We start from the raw sequence: 25,175 nt of genomic DNA on the forward strand, positions 1-25,175 counted from the left end.
AGGCTTGTCACAGTGCTGCCAATACTGAACTTGCTTATCTGGGGGTGACAGTTGGAAATGAGAAGAAATGGGTGAAATCAAACCACCAAAGCACAACAGCAAAGTTGGAACTCTGGGAACAAAGATGTTGTCAGGGGACCCCTGTGAATCATTCCTGTCTTGGTCTGAAGGTGCAAAGTTCTCTAGCTTTTAAAAGCCACGGACAGGGCATTCCCCAAGCATTTAAGTCCCACCAAAACGGGTCAAAAACCTCTTGGAACTTTAAACGAGCTGCATGGTGACACAATACCTTTATCAGGCTGCTGGCCTCCTCAGTTCTTTACCTGAAAAGCTGTTGTCTTTGCTGCTGGGGCTGATGCCGTGGTTTTTTCCGATTATGCACTTGAGTAACCTGTGAACTTTCTCTGGTGGCTTTTCTGACAGGTTAATTGATACCTCATGGAAGCCGCTCTGTTTCACTGCTTTCTGATTCATTCACGCTTAGTGCCCAAAATTAAGCTGAACCAAAAACTTGATGGGCCGGATAGCAGCTGGTGATCTTGTTTAGAAAATAATTTATATAGAATTTAATAGAAACTACGGTCTCAAGAGGTAGATGTGTGTTGACCATACATCGGCTGTCGTGGAGCAAAGGTCCTGAAATTACTGTCATCCCACTGCTCACGGAGGGGCAGGTTTTTCAAGTTTTGGCTGAAGTTAGGGCACGCAAAGACAAACGGGTAGCGGTGATGCCTGAGGAGCTGACTGCCGCCTGGGAGGATGTTCAGCGGCAGAATCGAAAGCCAATTAATAATAATTACAAAGAAAAGACAAACTGCGCATTTCCCAGCGGTCCCAGGGGTGCGTATCGCTGGGAACAGAGGCACAGCCGCCGGCACGGGGCAGCTGCGCGGCTCCTCCGCGGGCGGAGCGTCAGCGCCCGGCGCGGCTCCTGGGGCTCCTCGGGTCTCGCAGGAGGCGGGGGAGCGTCAGCGCCCGGCGGGGGCAGCGCGGAGCCCCGGCGGGGGCAGCGCGGAGCCCCGGGCGGGGGCAGCGCGGAGCCCCGGGCGGGGGAAGCGCGGAGCCCCGGGCGGGGGAAGCGCGGAGCCCAGCCCCGGACAGCGCGGAGCCCCGGCCCGGACAGCGCGGAGCCCCGGGCCCACCGCGCCACTGCCCCTTTAAGGGGGCGCGGCCTCGGGACATCGGGCCATGGGCGGGGGGCGCGGTTCCCCGGAAGAACCAATGGGCGCGCTCGGCCCCGCCCCGCCCCCCTGGCTGATGTGGGGAGCGGCGCGCGCCCCGGGCCGAGCCCGTAGAGCCCCGAGGAGCCGCGCGCCGCCGCCATGGCCGAGTGAGAGCGGGGCGGGAGCGGGGCGGGAGCGGGAGCGGGGCAGGAGCGGGGCCCCGGCGTGGCCGCGCTGCGGTGGGGCAGAGCTGCGGCCGGCTCGCGGCACTGGGAGGCCCTGATGCGCTGTTTGCTGCGGGGGCTCTGCCCTGTGACTCCGCACAGCCTCGGGCCCGGGAGAACGGTGCTGCCGTGGGCCCCGCTCGCCGGTGGGTCCGGAGGGAGAGGAATGGGGCGGCTGTGGCAGGATCCGGGATCAGTTGGTGCTGGAGTCGTGGCTGTGAAGCAGGCAAGTTGTGAACCGAGGGTCAGAGGAGGTTGGTTCCCCTACGTGCGCTCCTTGTGAGCTGCATCGGCCTCCAGTAAGGATGCTCCGTTTGCCTTGTTTTCTGTGCCCACCCCAAGTCATTTGGCATTGCGGAAGCAAAACATGATATAATATTCAGCCACGATGTTCCAGCGCAGCGTCTGTTCAGTATGGAGCTGTGATAGAACTGGACCCATCAGTGGCGTATTGGAGCAACTCACTTCACTCCCTGCCTGTAGTGCAATGTTTTGGATTGCTTTTCCTACTCATCCAGCTGTTCTTTGGTGGTTGGGAAAAAATCATGGTGACTCCAGACATATTGTGTGTGTTCTGCACTCTGGGAGACACGAGGATCTGCACCTTTGTCCCGAGGGGCAGCTCTAATCTCTGCTCTGTGTGACCACGGACAGGACCCAGGGAACGGCCGGAGCTGTGTCAGCGAGGTTTAGGTTGGATACCAGGGAAAGGTTCTTCCCCCAGAGGCTGCTGGGCACTGCCCAGGCTCCCCAGGGAATGGTCCCGGCCCCGAGGCTGCCGGAGCTCCAGGAGCGTTTGGACAGCGCTGCCAGGGATGCCCAGGGTCGGGTTGTTGGGCGGGGGGGGTCTGTGCAGGGCCAGGGGTTGGACTGGATGGTCGTGTTGGTCCTTTCCAGCTCGGGATATTCCATGATTCTATGATCTGTTGCAGTAATAGCTGACAGAATGAACTCAAAACTCTATGTTTGTTAGGAAGGGATGGGCTGCCCTGGCAGCTGGCATGGTCAGAACAGTAAGAGGTAAGGATGCTACTGCTGGATCACTGCTAGTGACTTACCTGGCATTTTTGTTCTTTCGCATTCCAGAGCTGACATTGCTTTGATTGGCCTGGCCGTGATGGGTCAGAACCTGGTTTTGAACATGAATGACCATGGCTTCGTGGTAAGTGAGGAAAAATACTGTTTAGGAAGGCTGACTCAGTAGCACTTGGGATTGGAGCTGAGCATTTTGTGGGTGCTTTCCCCCCGCTCTTGTGATGATCTAATGGATGTTATTTCCTTCTTTTAGTTATACCTTGTGCTGGCCTTTGTCCTGTTTCCAGAGAACAGCGGTGCATGCCTGTACTCAGCTGGCACCTGATATGTTAATTATGCATGACTTTTCCCTGAAGTTTGCCTTGGCCTTGAAATTAACCACAGATTCCCAAGGCACTTGCAAAGACATGCTCAGGTTCATCCCTGCCCTGTGCCTGTCATAAAGGTGGAAGTGGGAGAGCACAGGATGTTGAAGCTTGCTTGTATAATTTGTAGTCTGAGCTAAAGTAACTGTTCCACTGGCAGCTTTTATTAACGTGTTTTCTTGCTCTCCCAGGTTTGTGCTTTTAACAGGACAGTTTCCAAAGTGGATGATTTCCTGGCTAATGAGGCCAAAGGAACCAAAGTGATTGGTGCTCACAGCCTGGAGGAGATGGTCTCCAAGTTGAAGAAGCCCCGTCGCATTATCTTGCTGGTGAAGGCTGGAAGTGCAGTGGATGACTTCATCAATAAATTGGTGAGGCAGACATTTGTTCTACCTGTGACTTCTTGCTGTCTATTGGAGGAGTTTCCTCTCCTCCAAAGTTCTCAATTATTCATCATTAGTGAGGTTTTGAATGTATGGCGAAAACTGAAATGCTGATTTATTTTTGACAGGTGCCATTGTTGGAGACTGGAGACATCATAATTGATGGTGGGAATTCTGAGTATAGAGATACCACGGTAAGCCTGTTTCCTACCTAAAGTGAATGAATAAATTACACATGTCTCTTCCACTTCTGATCATCAGCATAGTCAGTCAATAAGATGCCATCACCCCTGTGCTCAGGAAAAGCCAAACTGAATTATTTCTGCAAAATTAGATCATGCTGCCTATTAAAAAGCAATTAAGGATTGCCCTATAAGAATGTTTTATAGAAGTTGCCCAAATAATCAGAGAATATTTTTTTGACACGTTTGAAAGAGTGAAGGCTTTTAGAAAATTTCCTTTTACAATCTTAGGGTGGTTTCAGGGAGATTTATAAGTCTAAGGATATTTATAGATTTGCTGTTATTTCTTAACCCTTCATGATCACAGGACAATCCAGTAAGACAGAACTGCTGTTTCGGTAATGGAAGCAGCAGAGTAATTATCTGCTTGTGAACAGGCTGTAACTGTAGAAGCTACAGAAGCTATATTAGCTTATCTGGGATGCTCACATGAAAATACTGCATTCAGATTGGTACTTCTAAATCTTAGAAGAGGTGCTCGCATTTGTCTTTCTGCTTCAACATCCTGATCTTGGATAAGTGAATTGACCATGCCAGAATGAAAAACTCAGTGAGGGAGCTTGCAGCTGTCCTTAGGGATCTCGGCCTGTGCCTCTCTCCCACTCAGAGGCAATTATTTGCCCTTAGAGTTTTCTGTGCTTGCACCTTCACTATGCAATGAACGCAGCAACTCCACCTTGGGCCTAATCTGCCTCCCCCACATCTCTACACAGAGCATGTGTCACCTGACACTTAATTCCAAGCCTTTTCTGGCCTCAGTGCTGCTCATTTCTATCTGGTGCTTATAAGGACTTGTTTTCTGACCATGTCGCTTTTGCAAGTGTCCATGTCAAAGCAACAGGAAGTTTCCTAATGCTCACTTTGGTGTATGTACAAGCTTTCTCTGAGGTTGGCTTCTAGCATGTTAAAAGCAGAATTGAAAACCTAATTTTAAGTCTGAATTGCTAGCCTTTTCTATAAGGCTCTGGCATCAGTCAAAATTAAATAGTGCTGCTCTGCTCTTTGTTCCAGAGGCGTTGTAAGGATCTACAGGCAAAGGGCATCTTATTTGTGGGAAGTGGTGTTAGTGGTGGAGAGGAGGGTGCCAGATATGGACCTTCCCTCATGCCAGGAGGAGCCAAGGAAGCCTGGTAAGCACAAGCTACTGTATTTTCTTGCTCAGAATGGTTTGCAACAATTCAAATTGTGAGCCGAGGGAGGGACAGAGGAGGGTGTGGGTGTGGAGAGAACAAGATATGTTGCCATCTCATTTCCTCAAGGCTCCAGATTTCTCAACCTGGCTGGGGGTCATGGGGAAGTGCTGAGCCTTCATGTAAGGCAGGCTTTTCTTCCAGGAATCCACAGGCAAAAGTAGGACCTACAGACATCTGAAGGGAAAATGTGTGCCTGGGGAGAAAGGAATCTTGCTTAAATTTTAAACAAGTACTATTTTTTTTTTTTGAGGCCATACACACTTGGGAAGCTGCTAACCATGAATCAGGCAGCAGCAAATGGCCCTGTAGTGACACATTATAACAGGAGCTTCAGTACCTGTTTGTATTACAACAGTAGTACATCCATTTATTTGCAAGTTTCTGCATGCTACTGCTGTGCTGTTTTGTACTCATGTCTCAGTAAAGGACTGCACATCGGTGCTCATATTAGACTTTATCCCTGGTTGCCCATTTTCTGTGTAAATGTGGAAAGAAAGGGTGTGCCCAGGCTTTACCTGAGCTTTAGTATCTCCTGAGTCCCTGTCCATTTGCATTAGTGTTTCATAACCTGTATCAGCCTGTTCAAATTTGATGGCAAAAAGCCATCAACAAGAATAAGTTGCTGCCCAATCATCTTTTGCCTTGAACAGCTAAGTAAGGACAGCTTCTGTGTTCAAATGGAGAGGATTTTGGGGTCCTTTAAGTGCATTACACTTGTCCATACAGTGTTGGATGCATGACTTGATTGTCCCAGTGTCTTGCAAACAGTGTCTAGTTGGGCAAAACATATTTAATTGACATTGCTGTGTGGGTGGGTTATCAACCTGCCAGCTGCCCTCACCCCAGGCTGCCTTTTGGCAGGCTACAGAAGGAGGCATCATACCGATAGATTTTATTTATTTTCTCGTGGTGTTTGTGTCCCCTGCCTGTCTGTTAAGGTTTATTCTTTCTCCCCACAGGCCCCACATCAAGACCATATTTCAGAGCATTGCTGCTAAAGTGGGATCTGGGGAACCCTGCTGTGACTGGGTAAATAGTCATTTGATACTGACCCTAACTTGGGGTTAGATCCCTGCTTAGGTAGTTTGGGGTTAGAGCCATACTTAGGCAGTTTCGTTGCTGGAGCTCATGGATGTTTGTCCATAATAAACACAGCACCATCAGTGGTTGATTTTCTGACTGTGTTCATTTACAATCTATCATCTCTGATAACTCACACCATGCAATGGAAAGACAAAGTTTTGTGGCTGGGTCATGTGCTAGGGGAGCTAAATGGGCCTGTGACCCACTGTTTTCAGTTAGCACTGTCTTTGATTCCCTCCTTTAGGCAGAAGGAAACCACGGGCAGGTATTAAACACTGGAAGTGTTGATGATGCTGTTGCTGACGGGATTTTTGGATGTTTCCTGACAGGTGGGAGAGGAAGGAGCTGGACATTTTGTGAAGATGGTACACAATGGGATTGAGTATGGAGACATGCAGCTGATCTGTGAGGCCTATCACCTGATGAAAGATGTGGTGGGCATGGAGCATGATGAGATGGCAAAGGTGATTTGCAGTTTTTAATGTCTTTCCTTTCTTTGTGCCATGGTCTCTGTCTGCTACTGGTGAGGTGCGGGGCTTGGGTAAAGCCGCTGCATATACCTGAAGTGCGTTTTTCTGACATGCCTCCTGCAAGGGCAGGGCACAACGTTCCTGAGCTTCACATGAGGTAGGAGCAGTGAGCACAGACAGCTGAATGCTTATAGAAGTTGTCTAAAACTCTTCCCATGCTACAGTTGATTTCTCCCCAGCAAGCACCTTCATGTGCAGAGATGTGAATTACCTTACCTGAAAAGAGCTAGTGAAACACTGAGAATTATAATCAAGGAGGCACAATATATACATTAACCAATTAAAAGATATTATAGAGACATAGCAAATTGGGGTGTGTATGTATACGTATATGGTTTTTCTCCTTTTTCAGGTATTTCAGGAGTGGAATAAGACAGAGTTGGACTCTTTCCTGATTGAAATCACAGCCAATATTCTCAAATTCAAAGACAGTGATGGCAAATACCTCCTCCCAAAGATCAGGGACAGTGCAGGACAAAAAGGCACAGGGAAGTGGACAGCCATTTCTGCCCTGGAATACGGAGTCCCGGTCACACTCATAGGTAACTGGTTCTTTGATCGTTCTTTCCTCCATGTACCACATCACAGTAAGGAGCATGGGAATAGATAGAAGTGAGCCCACAGCAGGGCTTGGCCTGCAGAAGAGGCTCTCGTAGGTGTAGCTGTTCCAGCCTTTCTGCCCTGACAGCTGTTCCTGGGTTTTTTTGCTGGGCTTGTTTTTACCTTGTTCCTTAAATGCTGGCAGTCCTGTTGTCACACCCATGTCCATGGTGTGTCTGCACTGAGGACTCAGTGACAGGGGAACATTAAATGCTGTGCTCAGAGTGCTGTAATGCAGAGGAGCTGTAACACATCTGCAACACATTTAGAGTGCCCTAATACCACAGGTCCAGACTGGGCTTCCTGTTGAGTAAATTACATGAGTCAATAGGTTCTTTGCTCTCAGATCTGCTTTCATTTCCATGCTTTCTCTACCTCTTTTTCCTTTGCATTGTCTGGTCAAGTCCTGAAGATAAGAAAAATTATATTCAGTAGCTAAAAGAAAGTAACTACGGTGTAGCTGTCAAAGAAACATGGATGCATTCCAACAGCAAAACAAGTTCTCTAAATGGTTTTAATGTTCTACCGCAGCTGTAGTCTTTCAGTTCTAGGCTTGAAACAGTGTTTCTTGCTTGTACTGGTAATATTCTCCTGTTTGGGGTTCTCACAAAGATCAAGGGTGGAGGAGACACTCCCTGATTAGTGCTGTGCAGTAGCAGGGAGCATTGTTAGGTAATGCTGAGCTGACAGGGAAGTGTGGGCCATAGTCCTTGTGCAAACGTGGCTGTTCTCAGGGCAGTTGCTGTGTGTGGTTTTACTGCATAAGCATGACTTGCAAACTTCTGCTTGTAAGAGCAGAGTCATGTTACTCCTGCTTTTTCCTGATTTTCCTACTACGCTGCTTTTCCCCACTGTAGAAGGAAGTTTTTGCAGAAATGGAAGTTAGCCTGTTCTGATTTAGGTGTGGTATGTCCTCCTGCTGTAGGGAGGATCCAGAGCCTTGTGAAAACATTACTCACTCTTTTTTTTTATTGTTGATTTGATTTTGGGGTGTTGATTTTTATTTTTTTTTTGGTATATCACAGCTCACTTAAAGGGTGGAACAACATGACTGTGTGAAGATTTGCTTGTTTTCTTTCTATCAGACCCTGAAAAGGAAACTTTTTTTCTCCCTCATTTTAAAGTACTGTCTTCAATTGCAAATAAGTACAGTTTAAACCAGCATGATTAGGAACTCACTGAGCCAGTCTGACAGGTGATATTTAGTAACCTGCTTAGTGATGTTAAAAAACTTTCTTATGGACTTCTGAATACTAATGCTAGGGGCCTACCAGATTTGTGAATCTTATTTCATCTTATAAGTTAACCTGCTGATTTATTCTTGATTTTAATTGCCCTTATTTTGAACATGTGTATTTCAAAGCACATCCAGTTCATGTGAACTGGCATTTAAGCAACAGCTTTTTACTTTCAAAGCATGATACAATACTTGGTGAAGTCTTCAGCCTTCCTATTCCCTAGATTGCAGTGCAACACTGTCTGTCTCAGATAGGAAAAGATTTTAAAATAAATTTGCAAAACTGCGCGCTGGTAAATGTTCCTGAGGATAAATTTTCATGTGGATCACTTGTGGCTTTTTTCTTTATCATTTGAAAGCTGTTTCAGTCAATACTTACACAATGGTTGTACTGAGTGGCAGTGTTGTCCCTCAGGAATGCTGTTGGAATAATTAATTTCTGCACCTGTTATTTCATTTGTGTACACGGCTCATCATTCAGTGACACTCTGTGGTGCTTGAGTATCTCAGACATGAACAGTGATGCCCAGCTTCCTAATGATCTCCTCTTTCCTGCCATACCCAAAGGGGAAGCCGTGTTTGCACGGTGCCTGTCTTCCCTCAAGGATGAGAGAGTGCAGGCCAGTAAGCTGCTGGATGGGCCCAAAATGACTCAATTCAGTGGGAACAAGAAGGCCTTCCTGGAGGATATCCGCAAGGTGAGTCCTTGTGCTGGGTCAGAGCAGGTTTGGGAACCTGTGAACCCTGGGGAGGGTGTTTCTTGTGTTTATATTTCATGAGAACTGGTTCCTGCTTTCAGTGCTGTGCATTGTCTCGTGATGCCCACAAAGCATAATGTGACCCATTCCTAACCAAAGAATAATCCAGAAAGAATTCAACTTTAAGCCACAGTGGGCAGAGACAACTACATGGGGTACAGAGATCATAATTCATGTACAGGAGCTTGTCCACCCCTCAATACTCCTGCCTTTGTCTGGGTATTGATCTCTCTCTGTTAAAACCAAACTTTCTAATGAGAAAGGATATTTTGGTTCTCAAATATCTGGAATGTTGCTACTGTACTCATCCCTGCTGAGATGTGGGCTGAACAGAGCATGTAGACCATGAAGTTTGTTGTTCAACTTTGTGAGACTTCTTGATTTTTTTTTTTTTTAGGCCCTGTATGCTTCCAAGATTATCTCATATGCTCAAGGCTTCATGCTGCTGAGACAAGCAGCCAAAGAATTTGGCTGGACACTGAATTATGGTGGTATTGCACTGATGTGGAGAGGGGGCTGCATCATCAGAAGGTAATTGAGCTGAGGAGGTAGCTTGGCTGCTGAGGGGAGAAGAGGGGGCAGTTTAGTTTATGAGGTGCTTGGCTGACAAGCCCAGAGATTTCCTTGGAAAATCCATGGAGCTACGCTGCTGGTAAGATTCTGAGAGGCTGTAGACAACACTAAAGGTTACTAGATGAACCCACTATTCTGGTGGCTTAACTGCTGCAGATTTTCTTTGGTCTTTGTAATGTTTGGAACCTGAATCTGGCTGAGTCAGGTTTTGGCACTGTAAGTTTTGAATTCTGGGCCTTTGTTGGAAGCTTTGTTCTTGGTTTGCTTTTGCCTAGTGTGTTCCTGGGAAAAATCAAAGATGCTTTTGATCGAAACCCTGAGCTCCAGAATTTGCTGTTGGATGATTTCTTTAAGAGAGCTGTAGAAAACTGTCAGGTAAGTTCCAAGGAAAGGAGAGCATAAAAACAATAATTTACAGCCAGGACTGTCGTGGTTCTTCTCTTTGATACTGACCAAACTATGATTGGAAACTGAAGGTTCCCATTTTACTGTTACAGAAGAGCCTTAGGCAGAAATCCAGCAATTCAGAAGGACCATAATATGAGGAAAAAAGGCCTGGCCTGTGTGAACATTCTCATCACTGCCCTGTGTCTTGTGCCTATTGTACAGTTGGATTTCAGCTGAGCAGACTATAAAGCTCTGTTCCAATACCATTGTTTGCAGTAGCCCCACTGCAGAACAACAGTGTTCCAGACCCTCCCATTCTTTAGGCCCGTGTCTGTGCAAACAGTGTCCTGATTTGGATGGAGCTGACAGGCAGAATTAAAACCACATTATCTGGCCAAAAAAGAAGTCTCATATTATCATTATTAGTTCTTGTAACTGAATTGGAATATTTCATGCAAATTACTAGATCAGATGAACAGTTGAACTGAGGATTATCCACGTCTATCTGAAATATCAGTGCTGCCCTCTCACTCCCTTGGGTGAGCTTTGTTCTGTGCTTGGTGAGAGGTCCTGGAGTTGCCTCAGTGTTTGCTCAGAACATTCCCTGTTCCCCGCTGAGTTCATGCTTTTGAGATGCTCTGACCATGTTTATGTGAAGGAACAGCATCCTTGCTTGAGGCTGTGGTTTGACTGCATGTCTCAACTGTTCTCATCCTGTTGTTAACTCTGTCTTTTGCCATTAGTTTAGATCAATCTTGTTGATGTAAAATCAGGAATCTGCTGCTGTATTTGCTCAGACTTGGTTATTAGATTTCGTTGAATGTGAAATAGCACACACAGTTGTACTGGAGTACTTCACATGCCTGCACATACCTATGAGCAAGCACTGACCAGTTGCCTTTTTTCCCCCCTCTTTTCCTCTCTCCCAGGAGTCCTGGCGCCGTGTGATCTGTACTGGAGTGCAGATTGGAATCCCTATGCCCTGCTTCACTACAGCACTTTCTTTTTATGATGGATACAGGCATGAGATGTTGCCAGCTAACCTGATTCAGGTAGGTACAGAAATCTCATCATGCTGTTATTTAAATACTGCTTTAAGGGCCTCAATGGCAGTATGTCCTAATCACCCACAGTATAGATTGCCTAATATATTTCTGTTGTACCTGAAATTCATGTCAATAAAACACTGAGGGATAGCTGGATAAAGAACACCAGAGATGCTGGTATGGCAGTGCCCAGTGTGTGTTTGTATTCCATCTGTGAACCAAGGGTAACGATATCTTTGAATCCAAATGCTTTATAGAGAAGTACCTTTGAATGTTTGGATGCATGGAAGTGCTTGCTTTTTAGATTACTACCAAGCAGAAATCATATACTTGTGTTTCTGCAGAACTCGTAATTTAATTACTAGATATTAGTAAATTTTTCATTGCAGTGGTTTTGCTAATAATGAGAAAATAATTTTGAGTGTCATAATACTGGAGTAAAATCTTATTTCTACTATTCCTTGTTAGGTAACAGTAGGTGCAACTTCTAGTACTCATATGATACTGACATTTGTGTTTCTGGTTTGTCTGTGTGTTCTCATTCCAGGCTCAGCGTGATTACTTTGGTGCACATACATATGAATTATTATCGAAGCCAGGGGTATTTATCCATACCAACTGGACAGGCCATGGAGGAAACGTGTCCTCTTCTGCTTACAATGTCTAATGGAAATCCTTCCACTTGGAGCCAAAATACTGTAGATCTCAGATATTTCTTCTAGAATATCACTTTTTACTGTACTCTGCTAGAACTTGTGTTTGGGCACTTTTGCAATAACTTGTGGGTATATTTCATACATGTATGTATACCTCTCTATATGTATCATATAAGAAAACTAAATAAATTTAGTTATAAATCTGTTGAGGTGTTTTCTTCCCACTGCTGCTAGCCAAAACTAAGTAAAATGTTTTTGTGCAGTATTTAATAGAATTTATAGTCATGGCATGTTTATTGTATTGTGGTGCATAAAGTCATAGGGATCAAGACAGAGATGACTGCAGTTCAGGAATTGCTGAGAGAGGGGCAGACAGCACAGAAACTCTGCTCAAGGTTCCAGGCAGGTAAAGGCCTTTCTTTCATTGCAATGGTTTATTCCTAACAGGCAGCAGCTATTCTCTTACAGATTTAATTCCTGGGCATTCAGCTGCTCAGTCTTCACACTGAGCTCTGTGTGCTTTTGGTGGAAGAATGGGATGGGTCATGGAGAAACAAAACTGATATTCCTGTCACCATTCTCCCTCCAACCGTTGTTCACAGTTTTAAGCTCTGGCATAAACACTTTGCATTGCTGTGTGCTTGCACTTTCCTTGCCCAAATCTCCCTGATTCTTTGCCTCTGCTTCCCATGGGGCAATTAAAAATACCCACAGCAGCATGCAAAGTTGGCTCTATTTTATATCCTCTCCCTCCAATACTACTGTCAGTCATCTTCAGGACTTCTGAAAATTCACTTGGGTATCTGAACCTCTTCTTTTTTTTCCTCAGACTCAGTTAAATTTTGTGCTGTGCACACTGATTTTTATATTAATTTTTGGCCGTCTATGTTTCTACTAAGACAGCTACTTAGTCACTAGTTTAATATCTGTATAAGGTAAAATATAACTTTCAATTTAAGGTACCTTTTCCGCAGACTACGCAGTAAGATTTGGGAGTTCTGTAAAATAAAGGACTGCTGCGGTAACAGCGGTGCTGCATCGCAATGCGGCTGCGGGTCCCGTCACAGGGGCCCCGGGGCGGGGCCCGACATGGCGGCGGCGCGGGAAGCGCGAAGGGCGGGAAATCGTGAGGGCTGCGATGGCGGCGGGGGCTGCGCTCGGCGGCGAGGAGCAGCAGCTGCTCACACAGGTACCGGGCGGCACACGGGGGTCGGAGGCCGTGAGCGGCCGTCGTCGGCTTTGGTGGTTTGGGGCAGGGCCGGTGTGTCACCGCCTGCCCCTGCTTTGGTCCCTGCAGAGGCTGAAGGCAGCGGTTCACTACACGGTCGGGTGCCTGTGCCAGGAGGTGGAGGAGGACAAGGACGTGCAGTTCAGCAAACAGAGCATCGCGGCCATCTCAGAGATCACCTTCCGGCAGTGCGGTACAGCTGGGTTACCTGGTGCTGCCTGGGTTACCTTTGCCTTGTGTTACCTGGGTTACCGCAGCGTTTCATGTCTGTTCAGGAGCCATTGCTGGAGACACAGGGCTACAAAAATAATAGCATCGAACTAGCTGTCACCGCGGCATTCTCTTGCATTATATTTTTTTTAAGTACAAGAAGTACAGGTTCGACTTTTCAGACCTGAAAAAAGCATTTAGATGTATGAGGGAATATTATGTGGCTACCTGCTTGTGTACGAGTGGTGCCTAATAACCAGCTATGGTCACTTCTCATAACTGACTTGGATAACTTGCGTATTGTGTATCTCTTCCCACTCAGAGTTAGTATTTTAAAATATATGACATCTTTGTGTTTTCTCTAGAAATCTTTGCAAAAGACCTGGAAATGTTTGCAAGGTAGGCACTAATTTTTACAAAGGCTTTCCTTTTTTTTGTGTTGGCTCCTAGATAATCTTTAGAATGCATCTTGTAATTCAAGCTTTAAAGGGCTTGGTTGGCTGCTTAAATAGTGGCTGTGAAGTTATGAAATAGAAATTCCTTGTAGGTACTTCCTGGTCTTGGAAGTTCATTTGTATTACAAATGATTGTTTAGATTAACAATTGTATACAATTGTCAAATGCATTGATACACAGTGGTACTGGATGGTTTGGGGCTGACAAGTGTTTACCAACCTGCCTGGTTGCTTCAAGGGGTTGTAAGGGAGTGTTTTAAGTACCTGCAACCTAACTCCTGCTGACAAGAGTGAACAGAACAGTGGGGCTTGAAGTTCTGCTTGCTAAATTTTAACACAGGAAGCGTGGAGATTTTGAAATACACATGCAAACTTGATAAAACAGTTTTTTGTGTATAGGTAGAAAAGACAGGCAGACGTGGTTTGCTGGGTCCTTATTAAGTCTCTTTAGCCAGTGAATTCAGTCTCTGAATGAGATGCTCTATGGCCTGTTATGGTCAGCGTTGGCAGAAATGTTAAGGGGTGTTTTTTGATTTTTATGCAGGCATGCAAAACGAACCACAGTCAACACAGAAGATGTGAAGCTTTTGGCTAGAAGAAGCAATTCTCTGGTGAGATGCACTGTATTTTCTGTCTTGCAACATTTTTAAACCAGTTAATTCCTAAAAGCATTTGAATGAAAGTTATAGATGGTGAAGCAACTGTTGCATAAGCCATTTCACCATCTTCCTGAGGTAGATAGGCACAATCCAGTGATTTTAAAGTTTTCATCTTATTTTGCTTCCTGCCATTCTGCGTCGCTGTGGTGAGGTATAACACAGATCTGGTTGCAGTTCAAGCAGCAGTGCTCTCGTTGCACCAGGGCTGCTGAAGTTCCCAGTACAAAAGTGTAATAAACAGACACAGCATCGTGAATCACTTTGCTCCTTCCTGATGTTGTGTTCCTTTGTTGTAGCCTAAGGTCAAGAATAGCTTGAGTCTACCTTGAGGTGCTGAGTCTCCCAACATTAATACAGGGATCATAGAATCACTGTATTCTCTCTTGTGCTGATATATATGATGTTCAGTGGATTAAACTCACTAATCTGTTATGACATGTCTGTACGTGGATCCATGAAAAATGCTTCCAATACTAACTTTACTTTTATGTAAGGAGATTTTTTCCTTCTGTATATGCTTTGAAATACCCAGCATGAACTTGCCTGAGAAGGCAAAGTAAATGTTTTTTGGAGTCTGTCATGTTTCTTGTAATAAGAACTTGCCATGTCAATTTCTCTTCAGTATTTCTTTTCAATGTTTTATGAATGAATGAAGTTCCTCAGTAGAGGACTGATTAGCTTATTGTTCCCAGCTAAAATATATCACTCAGAAGAGTGAAGAGCTTGCATCAAGTAACATGGAGCAGAAGGAGAAGAAGAAAAAGAAGTCCAGTGCAGTTAAGGGAGGGAGAGCTCCTGGGGAACAAGAAGCATCTGTGACTGAAAATGAAGATTCCAGCATGGCATGATTTATCTTTCAAGTAATGTTTCAGGTCATTTTCTCTTACTATCCTAGAGAAACCAGAATTAGCCTATTCATCTTGCAGGTTAGCTCCAATAATGAATCTTTAGGTTTTTAGGTGAATGTGATTGGTTTTTTATTGTTCCAAAAATGAAAAGTCTGTCAGAATTCAGTAAGCTTACAGCCAAAATGCCTTAATTGCTCCCAAAAGGTATCGGTCATTAAAATTAAAATCCTTTAAATAAAGAGTTTGGAACAGACCATTCTCACTGAATGCACATAACTCAGTATGTGCAATGCCCTCCATTCTGCTACTTTATTTCTCTTGTAACTGTTTGACTTTTTCCTTGCTTCCAGTTTTGATATTTTTGCTTAGACCTTTTGAATATTTTGTTTTTAATAAGCCATATCTCTCGCTCGTTGTCTTGACAATTAAACATGTTTTGTGCCGTTTCGCCCCTGTGACACTGTTGGGGTACAGTCGTCACTGTCAGTAATTCCCATTTTAAGGTAGCGCTGTGGCTTCGGAGCAGCGGCAGACAGGGATCCCCACTGCCCTCTGCTGGGCTGGCAGAGCCTTACCCAGTGCAAATGAATTGTACAAAGAATGAAAATAATTACATTCAAAGGAAGCAGATTTCTAGGGGTAGCACAGCCATCCATGCTATTGCAGAAAGACTGGAACATAAAAACTTGTAATAAGTAGCTATTTAAAACGCCAGGAAACATTTTTACCTGCCATGGCCCATAATGTTACAATCCGAAAGTATATATGGTAAGAAGCAAAACAGACTGACAAAAAGTTGCCTGCAAGCTTCTCCCCTAAGTCCAGTTACTTCCCATCTGGGTAGCTTCACCTGAAGTTAGCGTGAGTAGTTTTTTTTTACCGGCTTAAAGTCACTACTAAACTGTTTAGAATATTTATTAGTTGCACTGTCTAACTCTGTGCCATACTTAAGCTGGAATGTTGCATGCAACAGGTTCACCCAAATGCCTGCTGTAGGAATACTTACCCTGGGCCATTTAAGGCTGTGTTAAATCAGAGGATTTAGCATGCTACTACAAAATACACCTGTACCTACTAAAACTTCATCAGAAGTTTCATTTCACTTGTCAGATATTTTTCATATACATCTGTTCTCACACAAGAAGAGCAGATTGTGCCAGGTGAGAGTTTGGCTGCAGTCACCGTGAGGAACACACGTGTTGCCTAAACACTTTGGATAAATTAAAGACAGTACTTCTTGTTCAATTTCTTCTTGCTTTTTCCTTAAGGTAATACAGTATTTATCAGCCCATTCTTTAATTACAGCAGCTGGTGGAAATATCAAAACAAGTCCAACAGTAAGATAAAAAGGTTTTATTAATATTAGAAAAAAAACACTGTAACAAATTTAAAAATAAGCCAGTTAATACAAAAGCATCATGATGCTACACTAATGATTAGGAGAATAACACAGCAGGCCAAATGCAAGTGTTCTGTCACACAGCCTTACAAAGCAATTATTTCCACCTTTGCTGTGTTTTACCTGATAGTTCTTACAAAGCATCCAAGAGGCAGGAGTTCCTTACAGAAAGAACACTGAAACTGAAGGACTTTGAATTTACTTTAACTGATTAAATCAGTGTGAGAATTCAAGTTCCTAGATCCCAGGCTGGAGCTTAAAGCCAGGCAGCAGCTGGCTAACCCCTCTGCCCTGATCACTAACTGTGCCTCAAAGTGTCTTCCAGAGATCCTCCATCCTTTCTATACTGAAACGCTGGGAGAACAAAGTAACCAAACTGCCGGGGGCTTCAGGAGCTGTATCCACCATTACCAGATGGAAGCTTCTGGCTATCAACCAGGTATTGAAAGTGAAACATGCTGTGCTTAGCAAATACCATTGTTCTAGTAGTCTGCAAAAAGTCAAAATCCCTTTGCTTACACAATTCAAATCACCAGAGGAGTTTAAGCCTCAGGACAATGTCCAGATTTTAGTTGTTCTATAGCCAGACCACAGTATGACCAGCAAACTATGGTTCCCAGGATGTGTCTTTGCTTGTATTGATTCTAATGCAAAAGCAAAAACTAAATTGCAAACAGTAATGCAGTCTTATTTTTTGCGTTTTGAACTGGGCCAGTCCCCCCAGGGAAGCGTTTTCTTGCCCTTTGACGTGCTCCGTAGGGAATGCAGAGTCTGCACTTGTTTAAGGCGCCTGGAGAGCTCCTGATCACAGGCTTCCTGCAGAGCTCCAGCTTTCTGCTTGTCCCATCCCAGAGCCGAGGCCAGGGCTGCTGTGTCTTCTTTCAACACCAGCTGTAGCAAGACAGATTGTTAACAGTCTTTACTGACTCCTGGCCGCTAAGCCTCTGCTCCCATTAACAACAGCAGGAACGAGGCACCAAAGTTTAATATTGGCACTTCGGAACTGGAGATGTTCCCAGCTTTCATCACCTATCCCGTGGGCTAGTGGATTTCCAATAATTTGCCAAGACTCAGTGCTTGAAGCTCTGTTCAGACGTTCAAAGGAAGAGAAAGCAGTTACTTATTTTCTACAGCAGGGAAAAGCAAGAGTAGCAAGTTCACAGCTTGAAAGAACACCTTCCTAATTGGTTACAATTTAGCTAGACTTTCCAACCTATATTTACAGTTTTTTTCCAAAATAAGGAGGTTTTTATTTTGATTTGGGATGTATAAAAGAAACATAGCTAGATGCAGAAGCATACAAAAAACCCCAAAGAACCTTGCTGGTAGGACAGCTATGATTTGTCAGAGACCAAACCCAAAATTATTTTGTGGCTTTTCAGAGGGCAGAGCAGAGTATGTGGAACAGTGTCAGCTGGCTGCTACAGAGGAGCTCCAAGCCAGGGGTAGTGTTACTGAGGAAGAGAAATTAATTAAATTTGAGACACTTTGAGACAGATCTACTGACATCAGAGCCCCCAGAAGCAAGGACAGCTTCCCCTACAGCCTCTCTTTCAGAGGGAGAGATTTGCCAGAATACTGTTGTGTCATTCTCACCTACCTCTAGATCCTGACTGTCCAAGCAGAGCTCTGGAGCAGGTTTCTCTCTCAGAGCAGCAAGGACCTGGTCGCTGAGCGCTGCTGTGGCTGAAGTATCTGTGCTGCTGGTACCTGTGTCAACCACATCCATCTCCTTCCTTGGCGCAGCCTCAGGTTCTGAAAGGGAGCAGAATCAGTACAGCCCCTGACAAAAACACAGGACAGGAAAAGTGGCCTGGACTGCTTTGATGGTTGTGAGATTAGTAACATATACATCTAATCAAGGTGCATCCTGGAACTTAAGAAATCCGTAATATTAAGGAGGACTACAGGATCTAAGCTTTTCTCCCAGTATCTGCTTCCAGGCTTTGTGAGAAATATGACACAGCAGTGAGAGGGCTCTCTGGTCAGATAATTCTTACACTATATACACTACACTTGCTCTTGCATCAATTTAACATTTAACAGCAGCTGACCAAATTACTCACTCTGCCTTATTTATTCCACTCAACTAGGAGTTGAAAACCCCCTTCTCTAGCATCCCAATGCTCCCTACCTGCAACTTTGCTTAAGATACTGTCTTCAGTTTTCAAGGCCTCTAAGTAGAGTTCCAGGAGCTGCCTTGACTGACGCTCTTCTTCTCGTCTGTCCAGCACCTGCTGCAGGGTGTCCTGCAGCACTTGGATTTTGGTTTCACTTTGGGTAAGTTCTTCTGCCAGGTCTGAGCATGGCACATCAATAAGCACCTTAAAGCATTGAGAGTGCTCCTGAGTAACTCATTTCGTGGCACTTACTGCAGTACAAACAGAATGTACACACCCTCCCGACACCAAGCACGTTCCACAAGGTTTCTTGTCATAGCAAGTCAGCCAAGTTCTGAGAGGCTGTAGTGGCACTCCACCAGGCAGCATTTTTTACTAAAAGCCAAAAGGCATCCAAGAAGGTGTGGAATCATGTGCAATTTTAATGGAAATCTTGAAAACTAATGACAAAGTACTACTTCTTCACAGTGCATGGGAATATTCAAAGGAAAAGCAGTGGCCTGGCACCTGGGAAGCTGCACATTGGGGAGGACAAGAAGGGGCAGTTATTGCCATGCCTCACCACAGACAAGGTGTTGAGCAGTCAATCAGCTCTGGAAAGTGACAGCAGTTCCTCAAACCCCTCTGGAGCAGATAGACCTGGCCTGCTGCCCAGCCTCCCCTCTGGACATGTTACACAGGTGTCTGGTTTTAAGGAATGAGCCAACCTTGGTTGCCATTTGACCAAATCTTGAGTTTTTGCCCTCCCACTGCCAGAACTGGAACAACACACTGTGTGGGATAGTCAGGGATTAACAGCATCCTCGGACACTTGAATGTTTCCCTTCAAGGAGAAATTTGAATCTGGCACCAAAAGCAGCAGCTGAACTAAGCCTGAGCTCTTGTTTATTGATTCTGTTCTCTACTGAGATAAACAGATGATGGGCAGATGCAAGGACTGGGATTGGGGGTTTCCCCACTGTACCTGGAGGTCTTCTTCAGACATCAGGATGATATTGGACAGGTCATCCTTCAGCTGCCTGGCCAGTTGCTTCCACTTCTCCACAGCACTGTCCACTTCATCTACAGACTCCGAGAGCCAGGATGTTCCACTGTCTGCCACAAGAGTCACCAGTTTCATGGGTCATTCCTGATCACCTGAGACTGCCTAATGTCACTAGGTGTATTCCAAACACATCTCCCCTTGCATGCTTCCTCACCCACAGCATACCTAAGATTTTGCTGGACCATTTCTCATCCTTGGCCAGTGCCACAAACTTGGTGTTAGATGGCAAACACAAGAAGTAATCTTCATCATCCACAATGGTCCCATCTTCTGCCAGTACCAAGGTGATGGGTTCCCGGGCCTTGTCAATAGCCAGAACACCACAAGCTGCAGAACAGAAAAAATTTATTTATTTATATTTAATTATACAATAAAAGTGACATAGCACTGCCCTTTTATTACCCGCAGCACTAAGGATAGGCAACTCTCAGTGACTGAGGCTGGAGACCAGGACCTGTCTCCTCACAGTGCTGCACGTTAGTTCTTTTTTAGCACGTGCACACAGGTTTCCCCTCCAGAAATTAAAATTAGAATCATCAAAGTTGGAGGAGACCGTTAAGATCATCCAATCCAACTATCAACCCAGCACTGCCACTGTAACCCCTAAACCACATCACCCAGCACCAGATGCAGATGCCTCTTAGACACCTCCAAGGATAGTGACTCCCATCACCTCTCTAGGCAACCTATTCCAATTCCCGGCCACCCTAATTTTTTCTAATACCTAATCTGAATCTCCCCTGTCTCATCTTAAAGCCGTTTCCTCTGGTCCTCTCACTGCAGGCAGGGCAGAAGAGATCAGCTGTTTCTCCGTGCAAACCTTGGCACAAGCATCGGAGAGGGCGCATAGCAGTGAAAGCAGTTCCCGATGCTTATTTCCACCTCCCTTCGATTCCCCTACCAGAAAGCGGCACCGGAGTCCCGCTCTCCCGTTGTGTGTTCCGCTGCCCCGGCTCAGCCCCGCCGCCTGCCACCAGCCGCGGGCGGGCACGCCGGGGCTCAGGCCGGGCTCACAGCGGGGCTCAGGCCGGGCTCACAGCGGGGCTCAGGCCGGGCTCACAGCGGGGCTCACAGCGGGGCTCACAGCGGGGCTCAGGCCGGGCTCAGGCCGGGCTCACAGCGGGGCTCACAGCGGGGCTCAGGCCGGGCTCACAGCGGGGCCGCCGCTCACCTTTGTCGCGCAGCTCTCGCAGGCAGGACGCGGCCACGCCGTGCTGCTCCGGCCCGTCGCGCCGCCGCACCACGCAACGCTTCAGCCGCGCCGCCATCATCTGACGCTCGGCAATGCCCCAAAAAGCTTTTCCAGGCGGGGAAGGCGCTGCTGCCGCGGGAGGTGGCCGCGGCCCGAGTGTCCCGGCCCGGCTGAGGCCGAGTACTCACGGCACCAGTGGTTTCCCCGCGGGACTCATCGCTGCGCCGGCGTTCGACTCACTGCGCCTGCGGCGCGGAGCGGCGGCGGGGGCGTTCCATCGGGCTGTCGGGGATGGATTAGGCGCGCCTGGGAAGATGGCGGCCGCGGAGGGAGCGGAGCAGCCGGGGCAGGTGAGGGGGGCCGGGCCGGGGGCCCGGGGGTCCCGGGGGGCTCCGGCACCCACCCCCTGTGCACCGCGGGGTCGGTGCTGCACCTGGGCTCCGTGCCCTGTGCGAGCAGGGGCTGTGCGGGGCTGGCTGAAGGGTGTGCAGGCCGGGCCCAGGGCACAGGCGTGTTGGCATTGAGGGTTTGTGTATGAAACTCATCAAGCACTTGAATAGGAGAAGAATAAATACAAACACGGCCAGAGAGAAAGGAGACAATGTGCAGCTGGGTTATAAAACTCGGTGGAGCCCTGCGCAGGGTAGGAGTTGGACTCGATGATCCTTGTGGGTTCCTTCCAACTCAGAATGTTCTGTGATTCTGTGACTAGTTAGACAAAAATATTGTCTCTGCCTTGCAACTGCGAGGGACGGAGGGAGATCCTTGAGCCAAGAACATAAAAGGGCAAAGGTGAATGGGGAGGACAGAAGAGAAATATAAGTTCACTGGTTTGAGTGCTCAGAAAACACTAAAAGCTTAAGATATTTTTAACTGGGATGTGAAATGAATGGGGCAGTCAGAGGAAAAAAAAGAAGCGTGATGTAGTTGTATATAGTATATACTCTTTATTTTCTTGAGGGCCTCGTCCAACCTGGATTCTATGATTCTGTAGTGTAGGTGTGAGGTAGGTGTAATAGAGTGTAGGTTTCCTCTCACTCACACTGTACTGTTCATATTCTAGAGTCACTTGTATTTCACTGCAAGCTCAACCCACCTCAAATTCAGTGACCTCCTGGAGCTCTCTTATCTCACCACTATCCCAGACAGGTTCCTGAGTGTGTGGTGCCAATGGAATTTGGTAAAGTCCTTTCAGTGCTCTCAGGGTCCCACTGCCACAGCAGGAGGGGAAAGATCTGGCTGTGTGAGCAACGGGGAAGAAAACAGAGCAGTCTGCCACCGACACATTGTTATGTGCAATCACTGAAGTCTGTCCAGATTTGGCTAAATCACCATAAGCCTCTCTGTTGATCCCTTTATTTTGGACTGAGGAGGCTGAGAATGTAGGGAAGGCTATTGAACTAAACTGAAATAGAAATAAATTACTTAAAATCGGTACTCTTAGCTAACCAGCAGAGATCTGGGTTTTGAAAGGCTGAGTTACCAAACTCACAGGAGGCAGGGTGGCTTTGCATCACCCAGGTGTTTTCGTCAGCCCCAGTCTGAGGTGCAGGCGTTACAGTCCATTCCTCACACTTCAAGTGAATGCTTCCAGAATGAGGAAACCTGAAACAATCTGTGACTGATCCATAAGGCACCTGGGCAGTCTACTGGGCTGGCAGTTTCTGAGAAAGAAATCTGGTTAATTGACAAATGTGGTTGCCTAAGAAACATTCAGGTTCCCCACCCCCTCCCCCCATTTATTTAGTGTTGCTTTACCTCAAAATAAGGTTCAATGTTTGGAAATGGAAAAGTCTTGCTTTCTAACAGGCCTCGTAAGTGTAGCCAGAGAAGCCTCTGGGTTTTAAAGGTGAAGATGAAGAATCAGATTCTGTCCCATTGCACGTAGCAATGCTGGATCCTCAGGCAGTAACAAGTTACTTTTGCACCCCTTTCGGCATTGCCTGGAAAAAGGGGATGTGATTGAAGGATATACAGTACAGTGGGTGACTTTTCAAGGGAACAGTTTTGGAATTAAACAAACCAATGCAAATATCTTTACAAGTCTCACAGAATGTAAACACCACTCCTCTTACACAACTGTTGCAGTTTTGACACTAGTATCAATGCTTGTAGAAAGTTGACTCCATTGCACTCTAAATGTTTAGAGAATGTAATAAAATATTTGCTTTCTGCCATTGGTGATGTTTGTTTATTTATTGCCAAGCTTTCAACATGAGGCTGTGAGTAGTGGCACTGCCTCGCTTAACATGTTTATGTTTGGGCCCCATCATGTTTTCTAGTACAAATCAAGTTAATTTAGATGCTGAAAAGGGAGTGTCAGATGTCTTATGGCTTATTATCTGTTTTTCTTAGTTTAATTTTCTCATTCTCATGAATTAATATATTGCCTCAAGCAGTGTGGGGAGAGGGGAGTATTGCAGCTCAAATGAAATTGTTTATGTAGATAGAATTATGTTCTAAAGGCAATAAATATTTCTACCAGAGATTTTAAAATACTTTGTTTTGTTTAGAAATCATGTTCCTTGGGCCTTTAGCAATGTCTTTACTAAAAATAAGCAAGAGAAAAGACCCTGTCTCTCTCTTACTGTTTTTTTATAGTAAAAGAAAGAGAAGGGCAAGATGATGGTGTAGCCTCTGAACAGAATAACCAGTTTCAGATTTATCTTGTCTATCAGTGTTTCTTTAATGCTAAGTACTTTGGCAGTATGCTTGGTGACTCTTCTTGGTGGAGCCTGGCAGTAAACCAGTCCTCTGGAGTTCCAGTTAACCATAAATCCCAGTAGTGTGAGAAAAATGGAAATTCTTTGACCTTAATTGGCAGTAGTATTGTTGAATCTACCATCTAGCTGTGTGTTTTCTTTGCAAGTAATTAAAGCAAATTTCTAAGATGTTGAAAGATGCCTGATTTGTTGCTCCAGAGACTTAATTCCCTAGTTGCACTGTTAGTCAATATATTGGTAAATTTTCCTCCCCACTTGCCTGTAGCTCTTGGCTGATAAGCCTCTGTATTCTGTGCCTTAAAGGATGGATTTCATGTTGAGGGTGAATGGTCTCTGGATGGTGATGGTCGTAATTTTCATTAAACACAGACATGTCCCAGGGGGTGACAGTCCCCTGCCTTACAAGACTAGTTCCTTTGCCTTGTAGTTGGAAATCTGTCTGGAAGGGAACTACAGATCTCATTTAAAATGGTGGCAGCTTTGGACAATGTACTCAAAGTACATAAATGAACCAACTCATCATTTAGGTGCCATCAGGGCTACGAGCACATGGCAGAATTGGTGAGCATTTTTCTTCAGGATCAAGACTCTTCCTGTCAATATAATTATGACATGTTTTCTCACTGTGACCCAAGCTTCATTTCAAATTCTTCTTGGAGCAGCTTCCCAGGTTGGCCAAGTATTGCATGGAGTGACCATCCATAAATACTAGTGCAGCTCTTTAGGGCAGAACATAGGAGCTCTAGTACTTAGAATGCTCTGGGAATTTCCTAACGATATGAATTCAGTGGTGGGCCCTTCCTTCCTTCCTCCCACCCAGAGGCTATGGCAAGTGATCCTGGAGAATCCGTGCCTACCCGTGAGGTCTGGCTGGGCCCTGGTGGTGATCCTTGTCTGGAAGCAGATGAGTTGCAGTATATTAGAGTTTCTGGCACCCTCTTGTGGTAAATACTTATTTTATCGATACTGTTTTTGTGTATTTTGCAAATGGGAAAAATAAATCTTGAGATACTTTGAAGGTGAGGTATATTGCATAAAAATGAGGAATAGAATTGTAGGACAAAAAGTCACTTAAGAACCTTGGTGCTATCACTGAACAGTTGTATTTTTCCCTGTACTCAGTGAATGGGGCCCCTTTACACTAAATGAGCCTCAAAACTTGTCTTCATTCCTAGTGAAACTGCATTTTTTCACCATTGAGGTCACCAGTATGTGTTACCTCTCCTACAGTAAAACACCTCAGGTGAAAACAGTGTGGTTTAGACCATATTAACATCAGGTGGACCCTGTTTGAAAGAAAATTGTTGACCAAGATAAGTTTGTTTTATGGTAAAACTTAGGCATCTTTACCTAGGGGGAGAGGTGGTCCATTCTGGTTACATGGAGATCAAACTGCTTTCTTCGGCAGCAAAGAAAAGTGCCGAGAATAATTTTGTAATGTGAGGGACTATGGGGAAGTGTTGGATCTGTTCTTGAGCAGTGAGTGAGTATGAGCAAAATTGCAGGTGAGCCTGGAGAGTGGGAGCTCTGGAATTTTGAAGTCTAGTCTAATCTTTGGCTGGCTGTCCCACTTCAGTCAAACAGTTTCTTCTTCCTCCTGTTCACCACTCATTCCTAGTGTGCAAGGTGAAGTGTTCAGCATCTGCCCTAAAACTTCACCTCTTAATTATGTGTGGGAAACAAGAATGGTCTTGGTACTGCTGAGAGTTTGTGAGGTTTAGGTAAAATCATGGTTGTTTTGAAATCTGTAGGAGAATGGTTCAGAAAACAAAGGGTGCGTTACTGGATCATGGAAATGGGAGAAGTATTTCAAAATTTGTG

General features: G+C 45.6%; 4 protein-coding genes across 6 annotated transcripts in view; 3 read left to right on the forward strand and 1 right to left on the reverse strand.

Annotated features, from left to right (window-relative positions):
- The first annotated feature begins 1,231 nt into the window (after nt 1-1,231).
- Nucleotides 1,232-11,678, forward strand: PGD (phosphogluconate dehydrogenase). 2 transcript variants are annotated; one of them, XM_069035159.1, is made up of 13 exons: nt 1,232-1,330; nt 2,474-2,549; nt 2,979-3,158; nt 3,299-3,364; nt 4,424-4,542; nt 5,565-5,634; nt 6,018-6,152; nt 6,571-6,760; nt 8,623-8,753; nt 9,211-9,344; nt 9,662-9,761; nt 10,703-10,825; nt 11,367-11,678. In XM_069035159.1, the coding sequence occupies exons 1-13, from the start codon at nt 1,323-1,325 to the stop codon at nt 11,484-11,486; spliced, it is 1,452 nt and encodes a 483-aa protein (XP_068891260.1). In that variant the 5' UTR covers nt 1,232-1,322; the 3' UTR covers nt 11,487-11,678. The 2 variants fall into 2 exon arrangements, with proteins under 2 accessions (XP_068891260.1, XP_068891261.1); XM_069035160.1 differs by lacking the exon at nt 1,232-1,330 and adding an exon at nt 1,437-1,613.
- Nucleotides 11,679-12,538: 860 nt separating this feature from the next.
- Nucleotides 12,539-15,321, forward strand: CENPS (centromere protein S). The gene is made up of 5 exons (XM_069035161.1): nt 12,539-12,664; nt 12,773-12,896; nt 13,279-13,312; nt 13,913-13,979; nt 14,720-15,321. The coding sequence occupies exons 1-5, from the start codon at nt 12,614-12,616 to the stop codon at nt 14,873-14,875; spliced, it is 432 nt and encodes a 143-aa protein (XP_068891262.1). The 5' UTR covers nt 12,539-12,613; the 3' UTR covers nt 14,876-15,321.
- An 892-nt stretch (nt 15,322-16,213) lies between these two features.
- On the reverse strand, nt 16,214-20,710 carry DFFA (DNA fragmentation factor subunit alpha). 2 transcript variants are annotated; one of them, XM_069034639.1, is made up of 6 exons: nt 20,611-20,710; nt 19,605-19,766; nt 19,359-19,489; nt 18,409-18,598; nt 17,875-18,029; nt 16,214-17,165 (listed from the first exon to the last, which is right to left on the reverse strand). In XM_069034639.1, exons 1-6 carry the CDS (start codon nt 20,708-20,710, stop codon nt 16,962-16,964), a joined length of 942 nt encoding a protein of 313 aa, XP_068890740.1. In that variant the 3' UTR covers nt 16,214-16,961. The 2 variants fall into 2 exon arrangements, with proteins under 2 accessions (XP_068890740.1, XP_068890741.1); XM_069034640.1 differs by having other exon boundaries at nt 17,076-17,359.
- Nucleotides 20,711-20,723: 13 nt separating this feature from the next.
- PEX14 (peroxisomal biogenesis factor 14) overlaps nt 20,724-25,175 on the forward strand; it is a 70,897-nt gene continuing 66,445 nt past the window's right edge. The window contains exon 1 of the mRNA XM_069034638.1: nt 20,724-20,981. Coding sequence (XP_068890739.1) covers nt 20,724-20,981 — 258 coding nt within the window. The remainder of the gene's footprint in view (nt 20,982-25,175) is intronic.

Source organism: Aphelocoma coerulescens, chromosome 21, assembly GCF_041296385.1.
Source record: "Aphelocoma coerulescens isolate FSJ_1873_10779 chromosome 21, UR_Acoe_1.0, whole genome shotgun sequence".
Taxonomy (NCBI): domain Eukaryota; kingdom Metazoa; phylum Chordata; class Aves; order Passeriformes; family Corvidae; genus Aphelocoma; species Aphelocoma coerulescens.

Excerpts from the sequence above, each read along its gene's own strand:
- PGD (XM_069035159.1), top strand. Across the intron at positions 5,635-6,017 it reads GGGAACCCTGCTGTGACTGG|GTGGGAGAGGAAGGAGCTGG; the intron begins GTAAATAGTCAT and ends GTTTCCTGACAG. Across the intron at positions 6,153-6,570 it reads AGCATGATGAGATGGCAAAG|GTATTTCAGGAGTGGAATAA; the intron begins GTGATTTGCAGT and ends CTCCTTTTTCAG.
- CENPS (XM_069035161.1), top strand. The coding sequence starts at position 12,614 with ATGGCGGCGGGGGCTGCGCTCGGCGGCGAGGAGCAGCAGCTGCTCACA. Across the intron at positions 12,665-12,772 it reads AGCAGCAGCTGCTCACACAG|AGGCTGAAGGCAGCGGTTCA; the intron begins GTACCGGGCGGC and ends TGGTCCCTGCAG. Across the intron at positions 13,313-13,912 it reads GACCTGGAAATGTTTGCAAG|GCATGCAAAACGAACCACAG; the intron begins GTAGGCACTAAT and ends ATTTTTATGCAG.
- DFFA (XM_069034639.1), bottom strand. The coding sequence starts at position 20,710 with ATGATGGCGGCGCGGCTGAAGCGTTGCGTGGTGCGGCGGCGCGACGGG. Across the intron at positions 19,767-20,610 it reads GCGAGAGCTGCGCGACAAAG|CTTGTGGTGTTCTGGCTATT; the intron begins GTGAGCGGCGGC and ends TCTGTTCTGCAG. Across the intron at positions 19,490-19,604 it reads ATGGTCCAGCAAAATCTTAG|ACAGTGGAACATCCTGGCTC; the intron begins GTATGCTGTGGG and ends CTCTTGTGGCAG.